The following is a 13,211-nucleotide window of genomic DNA, read 5'->3' on the forward strand; positions in this document are numbered from 1 at the left end:
GTCATACCGTTATCATCACTACTAACATCGTTCAGATTTGTATTATCTATAGCTGGGCATGGGCCTTCCAACATTTATGCCATCTTCCCCCGTTTCCTGCCCGTGGTACCTAACCTGTTCCCACTTCCTTTTATCTGGTTCCGATTAATCCAATGCAGAACGTATGAGCGATATCGAGTTATAAGCATAAAACACTGAAATGTTATCTTTTAAAAAGAAGTTCAGCAATAGACTCAACTTGACGACTGAAAGCAAAAGTGATGCATACAAGAAGATCCAAAGTAAATATGGATCATATTGTGTGGAAGACCTTTCAACGACCAATCTCTTACCTTCATTATCGATAGTGAAGGGCTGGCTCCTGTCGGTGAGGATCTCATACTTGCAGACGTCCCCGTAGCGCGGCGTGCAGTCCTTGTCGGTGGCCTCGACGCGCACGATCTCTCCGTACACGCGGCCCTCGTCCACGCTGCGCACGTACGACGCCTGGCTGAACACCGGCGCGAACTCGTTCACGTCCGTCACCGTTATGTGGACCGGCACACTGGGAAACATAAAAACAAATTTGAAAAGGGAAAGAAGCTTTTATAGCGCGCTGTTAACTCTTTGTTTCGTCTTCTTTTCTTCAGTTTAGAATTTTCCCAAATTATGTTGGGGTCTACATTCTATTCTGTATTTAGGTGAATACATTGCCTTCATTATCAATTTCTTAGTAATAATTACTTTTAACGAAGATGTCAGAAAATTCTGTAGTACTAAAAGTATAGTCTTCCCTTTTTAAGATTTCTGAACACACTCTCCCCTTAAGTCTGAAGGCATCGATGGTTACAGAAAATTTTGCTCTGATTTGAAACGGGTTTCATTACATCGGTAGATACAAGACGGCCCCCCCTGTATATTTATGATGGTTTTACTGAAATAGAACTCAAATCAAGGTTCTAATAAAACTTTAAGTATAAACTTACGTGTTGGAGTAAGAGCCGTCGCAGCCGACCGCCGCGATGTCGAACTTGTAGTTGCGGCGCTTCTCGCAGTTGAGCGGGTAGCGCACGCGCAGACGAGCTTCATTCTCATCTATCACCATGATCTGAAATAACACGACTCTTTGAAATACTCGCATAAAATAGCTTCCTAAGCTTTATTCTGTAAAAATCATGAGCCTCGCAATCATAATTTATGTACGTTCATCTCAGATTGCGGTAACTTTTAGACCTCAGTGATAACACAAAAACCCTTTTTTACAAAGACCAAGTAACCTAAGAACACGCCAAGGCTGCTTACGTAAACAGTAATATTTATAGGCAACCAAAATAGAAATAATATTAAACATTGAAAGCAAACAGCCAGAAAAACCCTCCATAATATTTTCAGTCATTCGCATATTTCCCATGTTCAACGGAGCGAGAACCAAACCTAATAATAATACAATAACAAGTCGACTATCGTTATTCTAATCCCCCCTTGCCCCTCCCTACCCGCCCCCCTCCCTCCGGCGTCCGGCCTTTCCAATCCAAAGCATATCAAGTTCAGTTGAACGGACAAAATGTAAGAAGTTTCCCAACCCTCACGGACCTATAAAATATTTGTAGCGGTGTAATGAAAATGGTTCCGGTCAGTAATGGACAATGGCATTGTTACGTAACCATGGCAACGTTACGAGAACCGCAAAGGATATTTCTATGGTTAAATGATTAATGTGAGCCATAAATTTTGTTTTGTTTGTGGGTTTATAACGGCTTTGTGAAAGGGTTATTTTGGAAGATTTTTACGCTTAAATAAATACTTGTTTATACTTAAAGGGACTGCTGCAAATGGAACGTTCAGTTTATGGTCATTAAATATGATGTTCTGGTTTTAAGTGGACATCATTTAACAATCTTTGAGACCTTGAGTATCATTACGTTTTGTGAAATACAAATCATATTTCCTCTATTCAGTTCAGATTCCCAAAACCATTTATGTACCTACTGGTTTGTCACTTTCCCAATAAATGTGTCAGAAATATTTAGCCTTGTGTGTATTTATCGTAGCCAAGCGATCTATCCTTCTAAAGTCTTCCGGATTCTGTAGTTATTCACGCATTAGCTCTTATATTATGGTTGACTAGACAGTGAAACTCCAAGGCCATCCATATTGCCTAACCCTATGGAAGGTAGACAGATGCGCGCGAGGTTGTGTCCCATCGATCAGCTGTCAGAACGCAGTCCTGTACCCAGACTGGCCTGTCTAGCGTGACAGCTAGCTCTAAATCACGTGACCCTAGCTCACTGTGAAAGACAGACTATAAAATATTTAGATGCGCCTTTACTGAAAGATGTTTTGTAATTGGTACAAAATTGATTAGAAATCCTTAAGAGCTTTTGTCAGGTGGTAGGTTTTTCAACATTTAATAAAGTTGTATTCGTTTTGGGGGTTCCAGTTAAACGGAGCCTTATTACTCAGAACTCAAGAACCGTTATAGCTAAAGCTAAGCGAGCTAGTTGAAATTTTCACAAATTAAGTAGGTATACATTTTTACTTTTGCAATTAGAATCGAGGATAATCAAAGGTTTGTTAGTTGTAAATTTGATGATAACCATTTAATTTTGAAAACTGTGTTTACATTAGCCTACTTGTTCGGAATCGATTAAAGGTTCTGTAAAAATGGTAAAGGGTCGTGAATTTGATTCGTTCTAGATCCCTTTATATTAATTCTTGTTACGCGGTCTTTATAGCGAGAAAATTTTGATTGAGAATACTGTTTTTCTCTGAAACTTGTATATTTATTCATCAGTGAATTTTAGGAAATTTAAGCAACCTAAAGTATCAAACTTTATTACAACCAGCAGGTACCTACAGTCAAGTGCTATGGGGCAACGTTCCATGCATTTATAAACAAAAGCTGAAACTATCGTAGAAACTGTCGCGGCCAGGACGCCAGCCGAACTAAGGTAGTTACTGGCTCCTGAAACTTTTCCTAGCACACCCCCGACCACGGCGGGAAAGTTTTCTGACGTGGTACCGTCGTGGTGATATTGTTGTTGAATTATATTGGTGATTATATCTCTTCTTATCAAGAACCTTAAAATAAGTAAGCGTGTAAAATTAATTTGTAAAAGTCATTGAAAAAAAAAATAACTGTACTTATAATATTTTCAGTACCTACATAAAGTGTACGCTTTTCTTAGTTACATTTCATGTGCACCGACACAAAATTACGTATGTTCTATCTATAAACAGCAACTTTCATTGAGGTTACTAAAATATCACAAATTCTCGCAAACCCTTCACAAATTACAGAAAAAGTGACGTAGGTTAACGTACAACAGTTTGGTATTCATTAAAGCGAAACAATGCAGGTATAATCGGTAAAGAGCTTCTGTTTGAAAACCTGTTGATGTTGAATTCGTTTGCATTAAACTGTACGGTTCGCAGTGCACGCACTCTCATTCTCCTTTTGTCACAAAATAAACATTTATAAAAGCGTTCAACAACAGTTTGTTTAATCCGTTCGCAGCTGTACCTGCAGTACTGCACTTTATTGGAGGCAATACCAACTTTTTCCATTTCTAGTTATCGCAGCCGACTGTACTAAAGGACAATAAAGTCCATACAGCCCATACCTAATATAGTATGGTGAACAACGTTTATTACTACGGCTGGAGTTTATATCGCGTTGTGTGAGTTACATTGCTGCGCGGGCGGGATGCAAATGGGTCTTGTTTACGAGCGTGGCGCGCAATGTTTCTGTTGATTTAGCGTCGGTGCGGGTCGGCAGTCGTCGCATAGTTCGGGGCCGTCCATCAATGGGATGCGTTAATGAGTTTGTGTTGGAACTGCGAGGTTAATGGCGGCCGAGGTCGCCGTCTGCGGCGCCTTGCCCTCATCCGTTTATTATCCGGGCTCCTATGAGTTAGTATATTAGGCTAGGAATTGTGATTTTATAGGGGTCTTCTTCATTTCGACGGTAAACTATGAAGATGAAGTCTGGCCTAGTTAACTTAACTGTTGGCTTTAATGTCTGTGTATCTACCCGGACCAACCGGGCTACCCGCAGTTACTTCAGGTTGTACTTAACCTAGAGTCTGTTTAATTTATCAAACAGAGACTAAGTAAGCAAGGTTCCCTTGCCTTCCTAGTTTCCACATTATTCAAATCTGGGATGTAGAAATGAAACCTAAGGCTTAACACAGAATACACTTAAAACTGTCTACTTAAATAAGCACTTTGGGCCTGTAAACAATCAAGTTAATTTTTCTAAAGCGGTAAGCCGAAATCAGGTTACTTATGAAAAATAACTTTAAAGCAGCATGTTGTCTTTCCGTTTACATTAGTGTACTGACCTCGAAGGGTGCCTCTCCATGATGCTTGTTGTTGAGAATGAGGAAGGAGCAGAGCGGGCCGCGCGCGCGGATGGCCGGCGTCACCTCCACCAGCGTCTCGTTCTCCTTGATCAGCCCGTGGTAGCCCTCCTCCGGCTCCGCCAGCTCCAAGTATGGGATATCTAGAAACAACAAGGATCCTTGTGATATCTGAAGAAATCGCAACACATCTATCTGGTTTTAGGGGAATTAATAAATTAAATTATTAATTAGTTAAGAAAAGCGTTTATATATAACTAGTATTGTTGTTTAGCCTAAATCCAAGTTTAATATAAATTCTCCCGTTGATTATTTCTTTGTCAGCTTCATTTTACACGTTTTAATCTCAGCGGTGACATGTAAAAACTTAATGAAAGTCTCATTCCATTACAAGCAGGGGGGGGCGGACATTAAATATTCTGTAATAAAATTTAATAATTTTCTCCGAGGACTCGGGCATGGAAGGCTCCGGAACAGGCCATAATCGTTACAGAGGCTATTAGCCTCTGCGGCTGAGAGGACTATCCGCAGATTTTAATGAAATAGCCTCCTCCCCACAATCCGATGCACTGTAAGAGGACCATTCTAAGGACACTGAATACCCATTTTTGGGACAATCTTGTGTAATGCCCGCCTTTGATAAGGGTGGGGGGTAATTTAAATCCATGGCATCAGCACCACGAATGGTTGAGAATCCCTTTGTATACGATTGAGTACGAATGTTTCAATGGTCCGTAGAAATTATTGCATCGCCTTGATTAAAATTACGTCTTACATTTTTTATCCCATTCACTTGTGGATTTGATTGTGGTAATTCTATTGACTGAGTGGCTCAGGTTCGTTTAAGCTTTGTAGACCCTATTCACAATGGTTTTATTATATATTATTCCAGTTTAAGAAGACGAGATAATGCAAATAGTTAGATTTTCTGACTCAAGTCCCTCATGTTACTTCAAATAAAACAAAAAGGTCAGGAAAACCAATAAATTTCCAGTTTTATTTGACAACCTTTCAATATCTTATGACGCTCGCGACACAAATCCCAGAGACAGATAGAGTCGCGTAAAGCATTCGATCGGATGCGTAGTTGTACACATATAAAATACGCTCGTAAACCGCTGACCCGGGGCCGGGCGGTGCGCCTGACGCAGCGGTTACGAGCGGGACGCCAGCCCGCGTTTAATCCCGGGATCGGCCGGGATTGTTTACAGTCGCGCCGGGAGCCGCTCCGCCCGGATCCACTGGCTCTCGTTAAGGGCGCGTTAGATTCGTCTGCGGCACGCAATTTGTGCCGAGCTGGTCGCGTAAGCCAGCATCAAACGCGATCGTCTCTACTTTTCCTGTTATTCCTGTGTTACGTTTGAATAATGGATTTTTTTCCCGTTTTACGGCTCGTAGGGTTGAGACAGCAGCAAGTGTTTGTGTAACAAAAATGTGACTCACATTCGGGTTTCTGTGCAAATATGCGTCGGTAAGCAAAAATGTGGGGCCGGAACTCCGCGGAGAGATTTCTTTGTGACATTTTTAAAATATAAAATATTTCTGTTTGGCCAACCGGAGTTGAAAGTGGAGTGTGCGATGTAGCGACACTCGACAGACACACAAAGTGCACCATATTTATGTAAGCGTGTGGTCTGACACTTGTGCAGCAACGTTGCGAACAAGCTGCGTTAAACGTACATTCTGTCAAACAGTCCTCCGGCAACAAATCGGTTACGTCAGCAAAATAAATGTTCGGAAATCTAGACATTGTCAGCATTAAAAATCATTGTAACTCGTGCCAAAGAGAAACGACCCCAACCTACTCGTTAAAGTTCAAAAAACGTTTCTTTTATTCAAAAACACGGGTTTGATGTCTACCTTATTAGCGTATTTGAATTCATTAATTAGCCTTAACGAGGATCTTGTAAGAGCCAAAAAAATTATCATAGATCCTGCGAATATTAATATCGGATTATGATCTGGAGCCGGCCGCGAATTATGTCAAAAGGTTCGTTTTGTAATGCCGGGGATTATTGTGTCCGAGGCCTGGATGTTGTAGGAACAAGTGTGGCACTTAGAAGGGCTTATCCAATTAATTAGTGGTTGTAATCCTCTGCTGCGGCGGACGCCATGTTGACTGAGGGTTAGAGTTATTACGATGTACTCTAAGAACTTGATAATGTGTTGCGAGGGCGATAACGGAGTTAAGTGGATCAATTTTGGGATAAAATCTTCATATTTTGTCTGCTGTTATAGACATAGCTGTGATTCAAAAAGCACGTCTTTGTAATTGCGATTTTTGAACTAAGAACAATCCGTGTTCACGAAACGATGTAAGCTTGTAATAAGCTGCTGTGTACGCAGTTATGTTACCCAACCACGCTTATAACTAATTCTGGAAACTGCAGTTCTCGAATGGAAACAGTAACTTTGGAAAGCTTTAATAACTTGTGTCGGAGGTGCTAAGAATGTCTGCAACGTTGTTCCGCGCGGAACATTTGCCGCAATACTTAAATACCCTCCATGGCAACCCATTACACTTAACGTACTGCTGCGCAACAAGATACCAATTTTCACGTTTTACATTTTTCTTTAAAACCTAGATTAGCAGAAAATTATAGTTTAAAATGAAGAATGAAACGAGTATTTCTCATAACATTGTAAAATGCTATAGGAAACTTGTAAAAGAAAAATAACGGATTTTATTAAAGCATTCGCATTTTGAACGGCGTTTCACTCGAATCGGCGTTGTGTACTTAGAATGTAAATTGCGTGCTTGAACACAAAAATGCTCAAAATTTTCTACAACATTAATTAAAAAGAGGTCATTGCGAGAACCAGAGGTAATTTTGCTCGCAAAAAAGGGTTAAAATTATTTTATTTTCTCTTTGAAGGTAGTCCGTCACGGCGCGGGTTATTTAGTATTCCAGGCGGCGTCGCTGCGGTCGCCGGCGCCGTGTGAACGCGGCCTTACTTATGCCCGATACATGAATTATTACGAGCAAGTTAAAGTATTTAGTTTTATCTTTGTGGGTGTAAATCATTGTAAACATTTTGTTCGCGGTAATATTTCGCTTGCGTGTTCATTTCGGGTAGAACTTTGTCGGCGCTAAAAAGTCAATTAAACTTGGAGAGCAACGATATTTGTTGTGACCCAATTTTCCATATTGGAATTGCTGGAGTTTCTGTAGAGCTCTGTCGACACAGACTATTCATTACTGATTATTTAAAGCTCTTTTTGCTGTTTTATATGCAAATGGAAGTCATATAAGTATAAATATAATACAGAATACGAAATTCACAGTCGTCTCATATACTGCGTAGTCGATAACAATAGTCGGTTCTGTTGATTCCCAAGTAAAATAAATACGTACATTCCGATATCGGCATTATAACAACAGCCAAACATTAATATTTACGACAAACAGTAAGAAAAAATACTCGCAGTAACAATAAGCAATGCCCTTAACGATCTCCTATTTTATGCTAAAATACGGCAAGAAAATTTCTTTCGGATTGGTATATAGTAGGTTTAACGTTTAATGGTTTCGATAAATACTACTTAGTGAGAGTTGACATACATCGCCGAATGTTGGCGTATGTTACATGGAACTGCTTTTGTTGACCCCACGTTAGGCGCCAATTCTATTGATTTAAAGCGATTTATATAAAAAAAACAAATAAGTTAAATAATCGCATGCAAGTCACTGTTGAATAAATAACCAAAGGCAATACTAATACGCGATCAAAGTGAATATACAAAAATGTTATTGAAAACAAATCCGAATCTCATGAACCATTTATCACAAAAACCGACTTCCCGAAACATCGTAACAGACGAATAAGCCGATCATTTATTTCAATTACTCATTCACGTGAAGGGAGCATAAAAAAACCCTTTTTAGCCTACCCTCGGATCGGATCCAGGACCATTAATCTTAGCGCCACGTGTCAGTCAGGAAGCGTGTATAATGTGACAATTACGGTGCCTGAATTTGAATAACAGCCTTGTAAAGCCTCCACTCCTGGTTAAAGGACCAAAGGACCAAACTCCCGAAGGACGGGCTAAATCCTATGAGAATTGGTCATAAATGCAGATACCGCCGCAAAGGACTATAAAATCGACGGTAAATTGTTTAAAAGGCTGAAAAGTGGGTAGTATGGTGCTTGCATGGGTACTCCCAGCGGTTTTGTCGGTTTGCGAGCTTTTGCATTGGTAAGGCTTTTTTTACGTGCAGCAGTAAAATGTAACTGGAAATCCAGATGTTTTACTTCATAATATATTTGATGCTGTACCCTCACAATGACATGTATTAAACAGCACAGTTTTATAACATTGATAAACTTTTTTGGAACCCATGTTTTGCAGTTTTCATGAAGCTTCCCCAGTTTAGTGGTTCCACTGATTTGCATCAGTTCTATTCACTGTTACCATAACTTTTCTATCTACAAGTCGTAACCAGCTAACCGTCACTTCTATTGAACTTTTTACTGTCAAATCTTCAGATAAGGTTACATAACATAAGGCAGCCGCTCATCACAATTTTACTATGCCATCTGGTCATTTGCAAAACTTTGTTGAAGCTTAACCCTAAATACTCACATTCATGTCACCATCAGAAAACTAAATTGACAAACGATATTTCTGGATGTTGTATCAAATGTTTCCCGAAACAAGTTTTTAGTTACGATTTCGTTTAGCCGTATTAACTTAGAAAACTACTTCTACATGACATAATGTCGGTTTTCTAAGGGATCTCACATTCACGGTTACTTCAAGTTGCCGACATAAATTTATGCGTGTTTTATGGTGTCTCACCTCGGATCATCAGTTTCACTTAGTTGTTGAGATACAAAGTTCCGAGCTATGGGATCCAAGGGATTATAAACTATGATCCCCGCTGTAATTGATGTATTTTGTTTGAAGACCTTTGTTTAAATTGTTTTGTTTCGGAAAGTATAAAGATAAGCCCGGTTGAAGTTTGCGAAGATTACGACGAAAGGTCAGAGAGAAATATAATTTAAATTACATTACTTAAGAAGATATCCTGTCTAGAATATTTTGTTCATTTTGGGATCTTTTGTAACAGTACAATTTATAATAACTGTGTTGAGTTTAATTTCGTCTTTTATTTTGTAATTCAGTTGGGTCTACAACAACAATTTGTTTCTTTATTTCTTTATTAATTTTTTTCCATTGGTTGACAAAAAACTAAGTTTTTCAATAAGAAAATCTCCATAAATCGTCTTGTTGTTCACCAATAAACACAAAGAACACGAATGTTTACACTGAAAGTCCTAAACTACACCTGAAAGCGCCGCAGAAATAACAAAACACAAAGCGATAAATCTCAAACATTCCGAACAGCTTTCTACAAAAGTCAACTGACGATTTGCATAAAACCGTTTACTGAAGCAAAAACTGAGGTAAAGTCCTAGCGGTGGCACAGTTTAAATCAAAATCCGACAACTTCTACACTATAACGGTAATGGCCGCGACATACATTATTCATGGCAGTAAGGAGCGTGTTCTTCGCTCCACGCCATGTAGTATTGATTCTACTCATCACGAACATGCTTCTAGCCAACCATCTCCCTCTGTCATCTTGGTATTCTAACCGTGTGACAAAGACAGGGAGTCGTGTGAAGGCTCCATGATACGAGGGTAGAAAGAAGCGCCGGTTTCGGCGGAATGACTATGTAATAGCACTGTCATTGGGAATTGAAGTGTTTTGAGTCACTTTGAAGTTAAACTGAGTGGGGGCTGAGGGCTTAACCTTTGAGAGGCTTTCGAGCGTAGTCTCTTACACTTATTATTAGATACGGTTTAAGTACTGGAATTGTTTCGACATGCTTCTTTGAACTAAAGTTAATTATAGTCTGTTTTTGACAATAACTCACCTTGGATACATGATTAAGCACAAAATAGCAAAATCTTTATATTACCCTTTGCTAAACGAATTACGCCTTGTACTGTTTATATTTCAGTGCAACATTTCGTCATCACATTTCGTAGCCATAAATACATCACCTCTTAAAGGTGTTTGAAGGTCCAAGGACTAAGCAGCACTTGACTAGAGGGTCATAACAAAGGTTTTGCCGAACCAATCAAGGGAATATGTGATAATATCAGAGTTATGCGGACAATTAAGAAGCGCAGGGATCGCTATCAGCTGGAAGTGCTCGTCACGGTGACATATCAGATGACTGATAGCGGAGCGACAGGAGATGAACTGGCGAGCGATGCTATGAACACATCTGATTTAATTACTAATGCGACAGAATTAGTTACTGCAGGTAATATAACATAAACACAATTTATACATAGAATCATGAGCCGTTAAGTCAATTTACCAATAAATTGGGATTTGTTCCATGGGACGACTGACGAAAAGAAATGTAAAGAAGGACTGTGACTTTGATACTAATGATATATTAGCAAACATCGCAAATTCTGATATAGAATGAATCATATTTGATTTAATTTAATTTAATTATAGCGATAAAGAAAAAAGTTTAGTTACGAACTGAACTCCTTTCAATGACTGAAGCTAAATATGAACGGGCATTAACTTTGAATTACCCCACGCGTCTTTTAACATTTGTAAATTAAGCAAGGGCTATCTATTTATTCCCTAATATAGAGAACACACACACACAAAGCATCCGACAGTAACAAGATGAAAATAAAGACAGACAAGCTACTAAGAACCAATTCACTTCACCTGCAGCTTTGCCTTGAATTTTTAAAAAGGTTTTCACAACTGCAACCTACCTCGAGATCTCGTTCAAACAAATTTCAACTTTACCTCCTAAGTTTTTAAGTTTAGTCTATATTGTTAATAATTGAGCTTTTTAGTTTAAGATTTCTCTGTGCTGTTGTTATATTTGTAAGTGTGAGTTGGTTTGTTTTGTGAGATATTGTGTCTGTCGGGGGTTGGGTAGGTGGCAATTTAATTTGAGTACCACTCACTTTGTAAATAGCTAGAGAGAAGCAGCAGTTGCATCAAGGAATCAAAAATATATTATCTGTTCCATAACGTGAATAACGTGTTTTATGGTGAAAATAACAGGCACTCCGGGTCTGCACCTGGTATTTTGAATATACAACATCGTCAATTTACGCGCTTGCCACACGACCCAACAAATCTCAGCACACAATTCCGTAATCCGTCTTGGCTCGTTTACGTTAAATCCGTCACGTAGTAACATGTAAAAAGGTCCCTGTGTCATATCGTACGGTGTGCTATAGGAAGGTGTCTCAGACGGACAGCGTGATTTTATCGTACCGATAATGCTACGGGATAACGGGCAGGACGTGACTCGCTTGGAGAGAGCCTGGTGAACACGTGACCAGTACTGGGGGAGAGTACTGGCGTGTCAGTAGTGAGGAGTGATATTATTTTGTTGGTGATGTAGGTAGAAGCTGTAGATATAATAGTATTGCAGTAAACTAATAAAAAGACAATCGTTTAGCATTGAAGCTTGATTGGTTGAAATTACAATCGTATAAGATTTTGCGAAGTAGGATTTGCAAGTGGTGGCAGGATTCGTTCTTCCTCAGCTTGAGGTTTACTAAACAAACAAGTTTAAGAAGATTTGTGATTTAGAGCAGTGTTCAATTTACGCAAGGACATGTGATAGGTTAAAAGAAAAGAGAAAAGTTATTATTTTTTAAATACGTTTATGACAACCATCAGCTGAAACTGATAGCTCAGTCACTTCGACGTTTGGCTGAAAACTTCGGCCAATGCCTTGCTTTTCGTTATTAACAAGCTCGTCAATTTCACATTTCAATACAAAACGTTTTTGTACCCATACCCAATTGACACTTCCCACGGCTATGTCCTAATTCCACCCAACTCGCTAGAATCTCCTCATACATTACCATAACCGTCGTAACTCAGGCGTGGGAATAACAATGTACACACATTATCTAATCGGTTATGACTTGGCCGGAGACCAAACGATCACCGCAAACCATACAAATGGACCGATACCATTCATATTGACAAACATTAGGCCAGTCTAGCCGCTTGCGCTGTCTGAACGCAGACTAATGTTGTGTTTACTTGTCTAAGCCAAACACTTGCTCCGTTTCTGGAAGGGTGATCAATCTGATTTGTTGTTGAATCTATTGGTAACGATTGTGATTGGATGACCAGAGTAATGTAATTAGGTTTGTCGGACTAGAATTTCTTACAATTCCTAACCAAAGGGTCAAAACGGAACTGAATTACTAACGCTCTGATTTGTGTCCGCGTGGCTTTCTAACCATCTGTTTCATTCAGCCTTCAAGCTGAATTGTAGGTACTGAAATGAGGTACGACAGATGTGGTAAATAAAAACCTCGGAAGGTAACCGTGAAATCTCATTTCTGATCTTTATCTTTGATTTTAAAATAATCGTTTAAGTCATTCTCCAATTCGAGCATATTCATGCAAAAAAAAAAAAAACGAAGTCACTGCAGCTTTGCTTACCCCGCAGCGCCTACAGCGAGGCTACAGACATTTCGCATAACTCACCAATATTTCATACTTACAACTTTTGCTCAAATTTCGAGGCGTCCTAATGCGATTCGGGGAATATTTCTGTATGAATGTACTTTTGGGAAAAACGAGTGATTTTCCCTGTCTCAAGTAATGTAATTTGTTCGAAAAAACAGGGTAAACAGAGCCGGATACGTGTTCAATTTCGGTGTTTGAATTTGTATGTAACATCACACCTGTATTCCCCGGGGCGGGAGCAGAGGTGTACTTTGCGAGCAATGCGTTAATTTCCTATTATAGAAAAGATGGAAGCTATTCAAAAACTGGGCAAGTGGGAGTCGAACACGCGCGCTGGGGGTTCCGTTCCATAGTACACAATACTTTTAACGGACAACGAAAT

At 39.4% G+C, this 13,211-nt stretch overlaps 1 protein-coding gene across 1 annotated transcript in view; it reads right to left on the bottom strand.

Moving 5' to 3' along the window:
• The window catches only part of LOC113495942 (calsyntenin-1), a 244,186-nt gene that overhangs the window by 11,678 nt on the left and 219,297 nt on the right, over positions 1–13,211 (bottom strand). The window contains exons 2-4 of the mRNA XM_026874947.1: positions 4,323–4,483; positions 966–1,087; positions 333–544 (exon numbers count right to left, since the gene is read on the bottom strand). Coding sequence (XP_026730748.1) covers positions 333–544; positions 966–1,087; positions 4,323–4,483 — 495 coding nt within the window. The remainder of the gene's footprint in view (positions 1–332; positions 545–965; positions 1,088–4,322; positions 4,484–13,211) is intronic.

The sequence above is a fragment of the Trichoplusia ni genome, chromosome 7 (genome assembly GCF_003590095.1).
Source record: "Trichoplusia ni isolate ovarian cell line Hi5 chromosome 7, tn1, whole genome shotgun sequence".
Lineage (NCBI taxonomy): Eukaryota > Metazoa > Arthropoda > Insecta > Lepidoptera > Noctuidae > Trichoplusia > Trichoplusia ni.